Source organism: Chaetomium globosum, genomic scaffold (assembly GCF_000143365.1).
Source record: "Chaetomium globosum CBS 148.51 scaffold_7 genomic scaffold, whole genome shotgun sequence".
Taxonomy (NCBI): Eukaryota; Fungi; Ascomycota; class Sordariomycetes; order Sordariales; family Chaetomiaceae; genus Chaetomium; species Chaetomium globosum.
In genome coordinates this window covers 2,059,736-2,074,525 of record NT_165982.1, presented here as the reverse complement: position 1 = coordinate 2,074,525, position 14,790 = coordinate 2,059,736, and the positions used below count along the sequence as shown (strand labels likewise).

Here is a 14,790-nt window from a genome sequence, read left to right as displayed (position 1 = left end):
TCCTTTACACAGGCTGCGTGCCACACGAGTTGTGGGGCAATCATCGTTTTCCCGCCCGCAGACCTGGCGCAACACCATCGTTGACCAAAAATTTCTTTAATACGTTGCAAAGATTTGTTTCGTTTCGCAAGGACATCGACTCGCGGAATACCTGCCTCGCTCGCGCGTGCTCACCGCACGGCTCACATAACGATATCTCTCCAGCGCTGGGGCCGCTTCCATTCTGTACACCACGTCTGGTTATTTCTAGCGGTCGGGCGCCTGGCGCGCGGGATACTGCCGCAATAAGCGCGCCACACCGCGGCATTTAGCCCAGCCGTGGAATGCACGGAATTTTCGAGTCAGATTGACGGCTTGTTCCGAATCCAGTCAGACGACAGGACCCGAGTATGTCGCACAGATCATCGGACGCCTACTCCCGGCGTCCTACCATTGAGGGTCGGCGCGGTTCTGAGTCTCGGGACCGCCGCCTAGATCCTTACAAAGATGAGAGGTACCGGCGGGAACCAGGCGCCACTGTGAGAGAGCGGCGCAATCCACTCGAGTCTCCTCGCGGAACATCTTCAATGAATTCGACCACCAAACCCCGAGTCGCCGTGAATTCTTCCCGATCGGAACAGGGGATGAGAACAAGTGGGTCCACCTCTTCCTCCCTCTTCTTTTTGATATATTTCCGCTCTTTTGAATCTTTCCGCAAGCAGAAGGATGTCACTTTGCTAACTCATGACCAGCGTCAACGTCTCGGTCACCCGCAGAGAGCCCTGCTATGGACGGCAGCACCTCATGGGAGAACTTCGCTGGCTTGCTTAAACAACACGACGAGGCTGTTGTTAACGTGGCTAGGCTTAGGGCTGAACGGGATCCGCTCGACAAGGTTTTCAAGCAAAGGCAAGTGGAGTATGAAAAATCAATGATCAAACATGCGGAATTCCCCTCTGTACCGGAGGTACAAAATCTGCATAGGGTCAAGTATGCCGAGCGTGTGCGTTCCCTCGATGCGCAAATACAGAAAGCCCAAGAAGTGGTAGACGGCACGGCCCGGTCCATCGCCCGGGCCATCGCAAACCTCTCTGAGCCTGAGACCAAGGCCACGGCGACCACCCCAACCATCCCTCAGAATCAACTAGAAACATTGAAGAAGCAGCAGGCAGAAATAACTGAGCTCAAAGCGAAGCTTCACAAATTTGAGACTGAGTACTCGCAAGTGCGGGACGATTTCAAGGCCAAGTTTGACAAACATCGTGCGGAGCTGCAGGAGCAAATGATGGAACAGATGAAGGAACAGATGAAAGAACAGTTGCGGGAGCACATGAAAGAGATGGCAAAGGATATGAAGGAAATCAAAAGCATGAAGAGGATGAACGAGGAGTCGGTCGAGGGGGTGAAGGAAGAGGTCCGTGCAGTCCGTGCTGAGCTCGACAAGCAGCAGTCGAAGAGCCGTGAGGCTATCTCAACTGTTGAGGTCTCTGCACTTGTACGGAAGGAAAGCTCAGCTCTACAATCTGATATTGCTGGCCTTCTAAAACGGGTGGGCGAGCTTACCGAGCAGCTCGCTCAGAGTACTCAAGACACCGTCGCTCTCCGCGACGACTTGATGGCCTGTACCCAACGAGTGGACAACGAAGCTCGGAAGATCGGAGAGCATGAGGAGAAGCTTTCGAGTCTTGACACGGAAGCGCTCGATAGCGCGGCCGAGGCGGTATCCATCGGTTTTCCGGACCTGCAAGCGAAGGTGGCAAGCCTTCAAAGCAAGATGGACCACACTGTTTCGCAGCAGGAAGTCGACGCCAGGCAGCAAGAGTTGTTTTCTCAAGTGAAACAATATGTGGTAGGGATGGGCGAAGATTTGGGTCAGTTGGTGGACGAGGCACAGAAGGCTACAACGGGACACGAGGCGCGCATCAAAGCTCTCGAAGCAGCCGCCACCAGCACCTCTAGCCCCGCGCCTGGTACGGGGCATAGTCGGGTGGCGAAAGCCGAGTTCGACACAATTAATTCGGACCTTGCCTCGATCAAATCCGAATTTGACGCGACCAAGGTTACTATCAGCCGACTCACTGAGGACGTCTCAAAAATCGCTAGCGAAGATCTTATCAAGCAGGTCGATATGCTTCGGCAATCGTTCCTGGTGTTGGACGCCCAATTCAACAACTTATCCACCAAGTCGCTGGCCGAGCACATCATCGGACGTCTCGAGCACTTCTACCCAAATGCCCGTCAGCTCAATGCCGACATCGAGTTTTTGAAAACTTTGGTCGGTACCCTCGGCCCTCGCATCGATGAGCTCGAAGGGCGGATAGAGGATTTCAAAGACAAGGCTGGCAGCTTTTCTGAGGCCAAGCCATTCGACGCGTCTGAAGTAGAGAACATGCAGCAGTTGCTGCTGCAGGATCTTGACGAGAGCGGTCGGCCGACTCTGAAGCGGAGGAGGATAGATTCAAGCCTCAATGGTGTCGAACACCTGGTGCCATTGACGAACGGGACTGGCTAGGAGCATGGCCGGACGTGGTTGCTTGCCGGACACCCGAGAGCACTCTGAACTTGGGTCCGTAACTGGCATCGGGATGGTTCAATGTCAATGTCCTCAGTGTTGCTTGTAGAATTGTTTGTTTGGTAGATTTGGCATCCCGTCTTCTGTACACTTTTCAACTACACTTAGTTTAATGGGGAGGAGTTAGGTAATTCAGCTTTGTTTGGGCTACGAAAGATTTTCCGGGTTGGAGTTTTTGTAAAAGTTCTACATTGTGTTGTTTTCGAGGTTCGAGTTGACTAGCTAGTAAAAGTTCCACATTGTTTTCGCAAGGTTATCCTAAGTTATGTACTTGATAGTAAATTTACACCATCAAGAAGGGTTGGTGTTCTCACGCACGTGGTGCCTGGGCTGGCGGCTCGGGTGTGATAAACCGTGGGGGTCAGTAGCACCGAGTTCCCTAGCGGGCATGAACTCGGGTACCAGAGGCGCAAGATTTCCCATCTTAGAACTCGAAGTCTCCTATCGGATTTACCGCGCCGTTATCAGGCAGCCCGCTTTTGCATAATCGATACCCTCAATTTGTCGAGTCCAAGAGCCCGCGTGGCGTCTGCGCTTCTGCTTCCATTGTTAGGAGGGGCAATACCCATTCCACGAATGTAATACCGGCTCCAGGTTCAATGGTAAGGCTGCAGGTTCCCGCCATTGTAGTTAGCATAAGGAAGACAATGGAGGGTTTTTTGGTGGGTCTTCCATATAGCACTGAACTCAGGCGCGAGGGGCAGAGCCTCGCAGGTTTTGATCAGGCGGAAATAAAAAGAAACAAAGCTTTGTGTTACAGACAGCAATGCTAGATTCCGCAACCCGACCATGCCAGCAAGCGGATGTGGAACGGCCGAGCTGCCAGTTGTCGTTGAGCCAAGGAAATCTTGAACAGTACATACATACACAGTACAGCCCAGGCCGACCGCCGCTCCGTGGACCCACCTGCCCGGAGACCCAGGCCAAGCTCCCACCACCCTGTCGCTCTCCACTGTTCGCGCCCGGAATCCCACCCTCGGCATCCTGCGAACCACCCACCCACGCTGCACATCACCGCCGTTGAATCTTGTGCCTTACCGATACCACCAAGCAACGAGCCGGCTGGCGGCATATCGCAGCTTGACTCGAATCCGATTGTTCTCGTCCTCGTCCCCACCGATTGTCTCGTGAGCACCAAAAGACGCGGCACTGGGCTCCGGGCACCGCCACGACACGGCCTCCTCTACCCCGAGAGATGCGCTCGTGTCCTATCGACAAATACACGGTCGCTTTTAGGAGGCTGGGATAGACACTGGGAAAGTTTGGCGATTTTGCCATTGCGGCAAGGCGGGCTGCAAGTCTTTGTTGTTAGCCGCCGCCTTGGGCTGCGCGCGCTGCGACCTGGAGGAAAGTTCGCGGTGGGAATCGTGTGATTAGTCTGGGTATGTGCATGATACACCACCCCGGTTGGGAGTCCGATAGCGTTGATTTTACGTCATGCATCAATTGGGCTGCCGGCGGCGTGTGACAAATCTGGTTGATTATCGCGGTTGGCGAAATTTTCCGCTCTACGTGCACGTACTGATTGCGCAGGCCGACAGACTTACCGCGAAGTGTCCAGGCACCGAACCGACTCTGTGACCTGCTGATCGAACGACCTTTTCTGCCTCGAATCACGAAATCGTAGGGAGCTAGAGGCCACTGGGCGGATGGTTTATTCTCCACGCGAAGCTCCGCGCATCACCTAGCACAACCCTCGAGCTTCATCTACCGACTCGCCCTGCGACGACCCACACGAACCGCGCCATACGACTCTCTTTGATAGATCCGATGTCCCAGCGATGAAAGAAAGGATGGATGGAGCGGCGGAAAATGCACACAAAGTGGCCCAGCGCATCCTCCCAGACCGCCCGCACCATCTTTCATTGTCCTTTGACCGCCGATTTCCCGAACCGGCCGGTTGGTGGTTTAGAGGTGCAAGCAGTCCTCTACAATACGTGACGTACATATCCGCTGCGCAACGAGGGATCCTCATGACTCGCGCCGGCTTTGAGATTACGGACGAGTTGCCGCCCCCCATGCCTATCAAGCTTCTCGCCAAAGGCGAGGCCAAGAAGAAGCTGTCCTTGACGGACTATCAAAATAGAAAGAAGTCAGCGTCGCCAGTGGAGAATGGGATGCCAGCGAGGATAGAAACAAAGACGAATGGCACCGTCCATGCGAAACCATTACCACCAAAGGATGACGTCAGAAAAGATAGTAGTGTGAGGGTTAGTGAGAAGGTCAATACGTCACGCCAGGTTGACGCGCGGCCAGAGAAGTCACGGCCAGAGACAAACGGGGACAGGTATGTTGATCAGACCCCCAGGCTGTGGCATGCGTTGCAGCCCACTGACCAACCCGGCAGAATCAAAACTTCGCAAGCGAAATCGCAACCCGAAGCAGAGAACCGTAAGCGGGCCGCGGAGGCAGGCGGAGATCCGCCTCTCCCGAAAAGAGCCAAGGGCGAAACTATCACGGCAAAGACGGACCGACCGCGGCAATCCAAGCCAGAGACGCCGCGGGGCCGGGAAACGACGGAGAGGCTATCAAGAGATACGAAGACGGAAACATTACATCCTACCCACAACGGCATGCCTCCCTCATACTCTGACAGGGACCGAGAGAACACCTCATCTCCAAGGTCGACGATTCAGGTCAACGGGTCAAGGCCACGGTCGAACAGTGGGACTCCGACGCCCCGGAAACCAGAGCCGATAATAAAACCAGCTCTACCGCGGCTTCTATCACCCCTGCCTCCGTCTCTGTTCCATGAGGACGCCGAACAAGATGTGTCGAAGAAGAAACCGACGACCAAGGTAGCGAAGCCGGAAAAGGAGAAAGCAAAGAAGCCTCTTAAGAAGATACCGGCGCTACTCTCTCCCACGTTACCCCCAGTTATCGAGGAGATTCTTGCCCTCCAAGACCGGAAACAAACCGCTTCAAAGGGAGTGTCTAGCCAATCGTCTAACCAGTCATCCGACTCATCAGGCGGCGCAAGGAAGACAATAGTGGCCGCCCCCCCTGGATACCCGGCAGACGAAGAAGAAGTGAAGCATTCCCGGTCCTCCAGGATTGTCACCCTTAAGCTCAGGAATAAGGCGAATGCGAAACGGGCTAAGGAACTCCTGAGCCTCCCATCTAAGTCAGCAAAAGATGCACTTAAGAAGGAGCGCTCGGAGAGTGCAGAAGCGGCCCCTCCCCCAGCCAAGAAGCGACCACGGGCGGTAGAGGATGTTCCGCAGGAGACTACCGCCTCTAAGCGGCCTAAGTTAACCGCAGACGCCATTACAGCAAAGCCAGCTGGGCCGACCACTCCGCTCAAGCACACGGCTACATCCATGTCCCGGGTGACATCAAGCCAATCCCAGGGCCAAATTCACACTCCAGCGGCCACAACCGGCCTCACCCCAAGCACCTCCGATAACCGGCCCCCGACTCGGTCAGAGCCTCTAGACCCCAAAACGATCGCCCAAGCCGAGTCCTTTAAGGAAAGGAACGTCGAGTATACGCGGCTTGGCAGCAAGCTCAAGCACGCGCGTGACGATCTCCTACGTGACCGCGGCTCTGCCCTGTCGCCCGCCGATGAACGGCGCGTGACGGCCCTGCACTTCGAGATGGTACTCGCGTACATGGTGGCTTTCGACTCGCTCAACCAGTCGCGTATGCTCGAGCGGAAGGTGTGGGAGGTCGCGGCGTGGGAGTCGCTGCTACCGCACCTGAACGAGCTACGAAGCCGCGTGCAGAACAACAAGGCGCTGAGGGCGCTCGCTGTCCAGATGCACGCGCTGAGCCTGGAGCAGATCACCAACGCCTTTGCGACCCTGGACCCGGGCGCCGCCGCGGCGACGTTTGCCCGCTGGGGCAAGCACAACCGCACGCGCACGCTCATGTGGGCGGAGGCGGTCACCATGTGGGAGCGGGTGGACGAGCCGAGGATGAGGGTGGCCATGGGGCCGTGGACGACCGTGGATGATGCGGTTGCGGCTGTCTTGGGGGTAATGAGGCGGTGGGCTGAGCGGGAAGGGGTGAGGTGGCAACCAGAGGTCAGCGTTAAGGGGGAAATCGAGCGTGAGAGGGACCGCGAGAAAGATCGGGAAAGGGACACCTACAGGGATGGAGACAAGGGTCACGACAGAGACCGGGATCGAGACAGGGACAGAGATCGGGGTCGAGATCGGCCCAGGGAGCGAGAAAGGGAACGGGAGCGGGATCGGGAGCGGGAGAGACCTAGGCAATCGCTCAACCATGGGCCGAGGCACTAGACACCCCGATACCAACCCGCTCGACCTGGGCTACCTGCAACTACACACGTGCATGACGCCATCCTCCGAACGACCAAAATCCACCTATATACTCTACATTTCAACCCCGCCAGATCTCTCTTACAACATCTACCCGCTGTCATCACATCACCATGCATAGCACATTAACAAACATGTCGACACATTGTATTATTTTAGCGTTGGTTTCCTTCCTACTTGCACGGGGAGGACAAAAGGAGTCGGTACCACAGGGCAAAGAGGCAGGCGTACACAGCAATCAACGGACAGCGGCGACGGCGCGCGGCGTTTTACGAACCACCGTTACTTTTTCTTTCCCTGTTTATATCACTTGGTTCCGGATGGGTGATTCGGAACGGGCGAACGATACCTCACGATTTCTCTTTTTCTTCTTTTTCTTCCGTGTTCTTGTCTTTATTTGCTTGATTTACTGCGGAGCCGTCCTGGCACGTCGGCAAGCCCGGCATCCGGACGGCTTGACATTAGGCTGGGTGGCGAAGGCGTGCTGCTCACCATTGGGGTTAGGGGGCTAAGGCGATGCGAAACTTTTGTTGTTTTTGAGACCGGTCGATGGAGGAGAGCGAGTGAGAGATGGCGATGCTTGTTTGCATCCAATTGGCCGTCTGGATCTGTATAGGGTTCTGTATTTCACACCTTTGACGGTTCTTTTTCTCTCTTGTTGTGGCTTGTTGTCTTGTCATGTTGTTTAGTGATACCTGGCGCAAGCCGGCCCGATGGAAACAGGGCCTTGCAGCCGTTACTGTTTTGTTTTATGAGCTGTCTTGCGAGACGAGGAGCGCTTTCTCGGAGGAAAAGAGCATCTCGTGTATTGTATATATATCTGGCTTACCTATTTCCGGAGGCACTCCGTGACGAGAGACTTGCGTGGTTGTTACTGGATCTTCTCGGGTAATATGTGCATGTGAACAGACACTGCCTGCGCGGGTAGATGGATAGCGTTGGGGAAACAACCTATAAATATATTTTTCACGGTGGCCCTCGATGATTCAGTTTTCGTGTCCTGTCAGTGAGAAGCCGGTTATCATTTGAGCTCCTTTAAGAGGACCGAAGCAACTACCACTATGGTACTGAGTGCCGGCCAGGTACCATTGAGACACTCCCCAAGTATCCGCCGACGCCGACGCTATGCCCGTCTATTCCCATGTCCGCAACAAGTTGCGATGACCAGTAGAAAGAGAGAAACTAAGGAAAACATCCTTATCGCGGCCGAGCATCGACTCCCTCCCAACGACCGACGCCCCTCCACCATCGCCAGTGACCCCAGCCAGCCAAAAGAGAAGAAGGAAAGAACTAGCACACCATCCCGGGGAAACAAACCCAACCCAACCCAGAAAGCCCCTATGTGCGTCCTCTTGTATGCCATTCCCCCCCTCTTCAATAGCCCGCACCACACCCCTCTCCCCAGCCCAACGAACCGAGCAAGAACAGCGAGCGGCAGACAGGCGCTCAGGCCGGAAGACAGGCGCGGCCAACGCGCGGATTTAGAAACTGTCATCCTCGCCGCCGCCAAACAGCATCTGCTTGTCGCGCTCTTCCTGGTCGCGCTCCGCCTGGGCGAGGAGGGCCGGGTCAATGGGGATGGCGGCCGGGGCGATGTTGACGCCTGTGGTGCTGGGCATGGTGCTGCTGGGCATGTTGGCGTTGCCGGGCGTTGTGCTGGGGATGGTGCTGCCGGGCATGATGCTGCCGGGTATGGTGCCGGGAATGTTGACGTTACTGCCGATGGCGGTGTTGCCGGGCATGTTGGCGTAGCAGACCAAATTTCCGGGCACGTTGCCGGGCAGATAAGCGTAGCGCATATTGCCGGACATGTTGCTGGGCATGTAGAGGTTGCCGGTTAGGCTGATGCTGCCGGGCATGTTGATGCTGCCATGCATTATGGTATTGCCAGGAATGTTGCCGGGCATGTTGGTGTAAGCATTCATGCGAACCAGGTTGGCGTTGCTACCAATATTACCGCCGATGTTGCCGGACATGCTGCGACCGATGGTGCCCCCGAGTAAGCCGGGGCCGGGGCCCATGTTGCCGAGGCTCATGTTACCATAGCCCATGCCCGTGGCGGCAACGCCCATGGGGGTCATCATAGGCCTGCCGAGGCTGGCGCCGGTAAAGGTACGAGCGGGGATGCCGCGGGTGCCCCTGGTGCGGCCAGTGCCCCTGGTGCGGCCAGTGCCAAACAGCCGCGCGGCGGTGGCGTTGGGATCCTCGCCCGAGTAAACAATGAAATTGTTGCTAGCGGCGTTGCTGCCGGTGGTGTTGGCAACATTGGTGCGGTTGCCGCCGGCCTTGGTTCCGTTGCTAGCCTTGATAACGCTGCCGACGTTAGTGCCAGTGTTGGCCTTGGTGCTGTTGCCGGCCTTGACGACCTTGCTAACATTGGTGCCAGGGCCGGGATTGGTGCGGGCGTTGGCATTGAGATAATTGTTGGCATTTTTGTCGTTTCCATCAGTGGTGTTGCCCTCGTCGGACTCGCCCTCGGTCTTGCTTTTAATGTTGGCCTGAGAATAGAAGCGCGACTGGATATCGGCTGGCAGGCGAGAGAGCCACTGGGTGTGGACCTCAATAGGGGACGGGCTGACGGTCCACTTGCCTCTGAGGTAGATGAGGATAGCCTGGCGCTGGACGACCAGGTCGGGCATCACGGCCGGGAAGTCGACGAATTCGTCCGTGATGGCGGCGGTGGGTTCGCTATGGCGGGAAGTTTTCGTCTTGGTCGGTGTCTCCGGGGTTCCAGGCTCAGACGTACTCTCCATCTCATCTTCGTCATCTTCATCCTCCTCCACCATTTGCTGGAGCACGTTGGCATTTTCCTCAATCCGGAGAATGGCCTGAGATTTCGCCTTTCGTGTGCGGCTGCTCAGGGTGGTGCGCGGGGCGGTGCCCGGCGTGGCGGTACCGCGCTTGGTGGAGGCGGTACGCTTCTTGACACCGGCGCCGGTTCCGGTGATGGTGGCGGTCTTTTTAGATCGACCGGTGGTGGGGGTCTGAGGGCCGGTGTCATCACCGCCCTCCTCCTGGGCCCTGGGAGGGTTGGGCCTGCCACCAACCCAGTTTTCGAAGCCAAACTTGCGCTTGACTTGACCAAAGCGGACCTGACAAAAGGGTGTTAGTATCGAATTTATTTTACTTAGAAGCGGGGGGAGGGGAAAAGGAGAATAGCTTAGGAAGTGCTGCCAAAGGGACCGGACGATGGACTTGGGTTGAAAAGAAAGTCTACCAACCTTGGCGGTCTCGGCATTCTTGAGCCCGGAGGCGGCCGCGACGCCGTCCCAGTCAATCTCGGGCCTGCCCTTCGTGTTCTGGATGACGGAATAGAACAGGTGGGCCTCCTGAGCAGTCGGCTGAGGTACCTCACCGGCCGCGGCGGCCGCCTTAGCCGCAGACCTGGGAGGCATCTTGGTCCTTGCTTTTTGGTTCGTTCGGGCGAGGCTGATGAGGGGTTCTGCAGGTCAGAGAGTAAGCCATCAGTGCAACCACAATCTAAAACAAAGAGTAATAAGTGGCGATGGGGAGATGTAAACTGGGAAAATCGATGTGTAGTGACCGAGACGACAGAAATGCTATCCCGAGGAGGGACAGTGACGAAAGTAATGGAAGTGACTTGCGACGGACTGGGAGAAGGGAAGAAAGGAATAAGGGCAGACGAAACGAAATATGTGTAGAATATAGATTTATAATTCAACTACTGTTGAACAAAGTGCCAAGGCCTGTGAAGTGATGAACTTACTATGATATGTGACTGTCCTTGAGCTGAGGGGAGGTTGTTTTCGTCGCAATGAAAAAAGCTTCAACGAAGCTTCGATTGTTCTCCAAGGTTGGTGGAAGAGTGGGAGAAGTTCGAGAAGTTCGAGAATTTATGCTTGTGGGTGGGCAAGGAAAAGAACTTGGGAGCACCTTGAGATGAAACGGCAACAACTGGGGAGGCACTGTGCCCTAATGATACACGCATTGCTATTGTTTTGATTCAGAAACCCTAACAATAACAACTGGTTATTCACTGTGCTGATAAGAACTTGAGCCCAAGCTGGCAGGCTTGTGACTGAGGAGAGGGTCCGGAACACCCCAGACCTCACTTAGAGAAACATGACAGGAAGGACCACGAACTTAATGGGATGGGGTGGTGGGATAACATTGACCCTTTGACTCAACAACAATGACACAGTCAACATTGAGTGACGAAAGCCAAAGGCAGGAGGACTGTATTAATCACATCATCATATTCGTAGTATTTTACACCCCATGTTAGTTAAGTAGGTCATGCCATTGACAACCCAAGACCCATCTCAAGCAGGTAGGTAGACAGCATATGCTTGGGGAGACACACCTAAAAGAAAGACCCTCTAGACCCAACCAAGCCAGCAACCAAGCAACAAGAGCAAAAGACAGCGTAGTACATGTAACCCAACCGGAAGCCATCATTCATCCCTGAAGCGCTCTTCTTTTCGAACCCCCCCCCAATGTAAGCAAGATAGACCGTAAGCAAGATAGACAAACAAGACAAGCATTAACTCAAACACTCAACATACCCGTTACACACATCAAGCCCAGCCAGATCCCCTCAACTCTCAAACCTCAAATCTCAAACCCCTCCCCATCCCACTCCCCCTTAACCACCCCCCCAACACCACCGCCACCACCACCACCACCACTCATCTCCAACTCCAACTCCCTCTCCCTAAACATACTCGTCCCCCCCACACCACCACCACCACCACTAAGCTGCAACCTCAACGGATCCACACCATGATGCCCATCATGCTCATGCTCATGACCGTGATGGTGGTGGTGCTGATGGTCGCCGCAGAACGGGTTGCTGCTGCTAGTGCCGAAGCCGTTGTCGAGACCGTAGCCTGAGCCGAGGCCCAAGTTCAGGCCGAGGCCAAAGTTGGGTTGGGGGGTGAATAGGGGGTTGAGTGCTTGTGGTTGTGCCTGGTGGTGGGAGTGGTGGTTGTGGTTGTGGTTGTGGTTGTGGGGGTGGGAGTGGTGGTGCGGCTGGTGCTGGGAATGCCATGGGCTGGGCGATCCCGTGCTGTCGTAGCACTGCTGTTGGGACAGGTCGTAGGGTGATGGGGCGGATGCGGAGAGGGGTGGGGAGCCGGCGCCGACCATGTGGTGCTGGTGTTGGTTGTGGTGGTGGTGCAGGAGTTCGGTCGGTGGTGGGCTGTGGGGGAGGAAGCCTTGCATGCTGGCGACGACGCCGTCGGAATCGCTGCACGGGGTCAGAAGACGCATTTGCATGCGGTGGTGGCTGTTGTCGATGTATGGGGTGGAAGATGCGGAGGAGGATGCTGTGGGAGTTGCAGTGAGGATGCCGAAAGGAGAGGGCTCGGGCATGGAGGTCGCAGTTTTAGCGGTGGCGGTGGCGGCGGAAGTGGAAGCGGTGGTGGTGGGGAGGCGTTCTTTCTTGATACTGGGAGAGGCAGCGGAGAGGACGGAGGACTGGTGGAGGTGTTGGCGTTGGTTAAGAGGGTTGACAAGACCTGGCTCGGCTTTCATCATGGCTGGCGTGATCATCGGCGCGGGAGGTTGGGATGGTTGCGGGGGTCGCTGGCTGATGCTTTTTCGTTCAGACTTGATGGCCGGGTCGACTGTCTTTTCAGTCTTAATGTTCCCAATTCCGCTGCCGCTCCTCTTTACGATATCCTCCTCCTCGTCCTTCTTCGGTGGCTTGTTTACCGGCTTGGGGCTATCGTCCTTCTTTTTCTTCGACACGCGGTTCTTGTTGTTGGTGTTGTTGGTATTAGGACGGTTCCGGCGCTGAGGCTCCAGGCCTAGCATGGCGGCTCGGAACCGCGAGTATCGCATGCGAGCGGCATGGCCGTTGGTGATCTCTTGGGCGAGGATCGGGTTGTGAGCCACTTTGTTCCAGTCGATCTGGATTCAGGGGCAATTAGTCCTCGACCCCTCTCCCGATGGTCCATGGTCACCTTGGTCACTTACATCCTTCAGGCATTTCTGCTGTAGAATTGCGAACAAGAAGCGGGCCATCACATTGTCGTTGTTCGACATGGCGGCGGTGTTGGTGGCCGGGCCACGATCTGACCAAGAGGGAGAGGGATAAGGGAGGGAGGGTGAGGAAAGGAGGAGCGGTCGAAGGCCAGCGACTCAGCCAAGGACAGAAGAGAAGAGTAATATTGGGAGTGAAGCAGGGCAAGTGGCTCAATATGAACCTGAACGTCAGCGCTTGACCGCTACGAGGAGAAGCTGTGGCAAGGATCACTGCAGCCGAAATCCACTGTTCAGATGTGGAGAAGTGAGTCACTAAGATGAGTGGTGAGGCTGGCGGATTATATGCCTGTTTCACCATCAAAAGGTTGCTTCTGGCTTGGTGCGGACCAGGTCCAGCTTTGGAGTGGGAGGGGGGGAGAAAGCTCCCATTATCTAGGGAAGATTTCCTTGGTTCAGAGAAAGCAAGGCGAGGACGCTTATCTATTATTTGTCTCCAGTCAAACAAGATATCGCAGCAAGGAAGCCATTGCCAAATGAGGAGAAAGGCGCATGCAAAGCTGGAGCTGGAGCTGCATGGTGAAAGCGCCGACAAGAGAGGGGAGGGGGGTCTCCTTTTCCGGGCGGAATTCTCTGCTCAGCTCAGCTCCCCCGACCTATTTATTCCTTGTTTGAATCCAGCCAGATTGAGAGCCCCTGCGTCTGCTGCCACAGCAATGCGATGGTTGCCTGGTCATCATTCCGGAGTGGGGAAAACTCAACAAAAGAAAGCGGATCGCCCACTGAAAATCGGTGATGGAGTTGCGCGGGAGGGACTGGGCGACACGCCACCGCGGCACTTCCGCGTAAAGTGGTTTTTTTCCAAGACATGCAGATCCCTGTTCAAGGCCGAGGACGGTGACACCCACCCAGACAACCCCCCGGCTTGCACTACGCACTCCTGCAGGGAGTGATTGCGAGGGCTGACGAATTGAGTCGCCCCTCGTCGAAGCCCAGTCGCATTCGCTCATTGTTCACCTACACTAAGTGATCCGGTGAGAGCAAACAACACTGGTCCTCTAGGAGGGCAGGGCAACCAACTCACGGGGCAGTCAGTGTAAAACCCGCCCAAACACGTCCGAAAATAAGAGCGAAGTGGTGGACTGCGCGTCACACATGAGTCACTTGGCTGTTCGCCGCCGGAATGCGGGTGATTGGCGGGTGAAAACGGAACATTGCCGTTTCATTGGCCTTGAAGGCACAGAATCGGTCGGCTGCCTGAGGATGCCGACAACCTGTCGCAGCGAGGTTGGAGTCAAATGACTGAGGCAGCCAAAATGTTTAAGCCCGTTTGAGGGAAGGAATAAGGCGGAGAAGCTGCCATGAACTGGTTGGCTGCCTGACGATGGCCGTTAGGGTCAATGCGGGAGACATCCCCCGCTCCTGCCTTCTCGCTTCCATGGCATTCTGGCCCGAGACTCGGCGGCACAGGGCCAATTATTTCTTGCCTTGCCAATCGAGTGGGTGCGAGCAAGGCGGGTGAGTGACGGCGAAGCCATCGAGCATGTTTGCCCAATTGATAGTTAATTCGTCATCCTTGCGTGTTGCCTTAAAGAAGAAAGGTCGGTCAGTCAAACTGAGGCGCGGACTGTCTGGAAAGAGAAGGTTGGAAAGTCCGAGGCAAACAGCGCGTCGCAATCGGCACTGTGGGTGGGCCCTCTGTCGCGATATTGGCGCGCGATCATCTGACAGCTCATTTAACCCGCCCCACTCGAGACAATGCACGGCCCAGAAAGGTCAAAGAACCTGCGAAAGGAGTCAAAGAAGTCAAAGAAGTCAAAAGAATCCCCATTCCTCAGGCAGCCAGGCAACAATGTAACCCAGCCTGCCTTTCGCTTCCCCACATCCCATTCTTTTCTCTCGTCACCGGCTGAATGATCAGGCCGTTTTCCCGCTGTTTGAGTCGCTCGCCCCGCCCGCCACCCATCCATCTCTCCTTAGCAAACCTTAGCAATTTTTAGAGTCGTCGCG

General features: G+C 55.7%; 4 protein-coding genes across 4 annotated transcripts; 2 read left to right on the top strand and 2 right to left on the bottom strand.

The window, feature by feature from the left end:
* Positions 1 to 389: 389 nt before the first annotated feature.
* Positions 390 to 2,491, top strand: CHGG_10244 (uncharacterized protein; the record flags this gene model as incomplete). Its single annotated transcript, XM_001228170.1, has 2 exons — positions 390 to 633; positions 732 to 2,491. The coding sequence occupies 2 exons, from the start codon at positions 390 to 392 to the stop codon at positions 2,489 to 2,491; spliced, it is 2,004 nt and encodes a 667-aa protein (XP_001228171.1).
* A 2,033-nt stretch (positions 2,492 to 4,524) lies between these two features.
* CHGG_10243 (uncharacterized protein) lies at positions 4,525 to 6,795 on the top strand (the record flags this gene model as incomplete). Its single annotated transcript, XM_001228169.1, has 2 exons — positions 4,525 to 4,838; positions 4,899 to 6,795. The coding sequence occupies 2 exons, from the start codon at positions 4,525 to 4,527 to the stop codon at positions 6,793 to 6,795; spliced, it is 2,211 nt and encodes a 736-aa protein (XP_001228170.1).
* A 1,520-nt stretch (positions 6,796 to 8,315) lies between these two features.
* On the bottom strand, positions 8,316 to 10,229 carry CHGG_10242 (uncharacterized protein; the record flags this gene model as incomplete). Its single annotated transcript, XM_001228168.1, has 2 exons — positions 8,316 to 9,926; positions 10,056 to 10,229. 2 exons carry the CDS (start codon positions 10,227 to 10,229, stop codon positions 8,316 to 8,318), a joined length of 1,785 nt encoding a protein of 594 aa, XP_001228169.1.
* Positions 10,230 to 11,406: 1,177 nt separating this feature from the next.
* Positions 11,407 to 12,843, bottom strand: CHGG_10241 (uncharacterized protein; the record flags this gene model as incomplete). The annotated part of the gene is made up of 2 exons (XM_001228167.1): positions 11,407 to 12,708; positions 12,775 to 12,843. 2 exons carry the CDS (start codon positions 12,841 to 12,843, stop codon positions 11,407 to 11,409), a joined length of 1,371 nt encoding a protein of 456 aa, XP_001228168.1.
* Between the last annotated feature and the right edge of the window lie 1,947 nt (positions 12,844 to 14,790).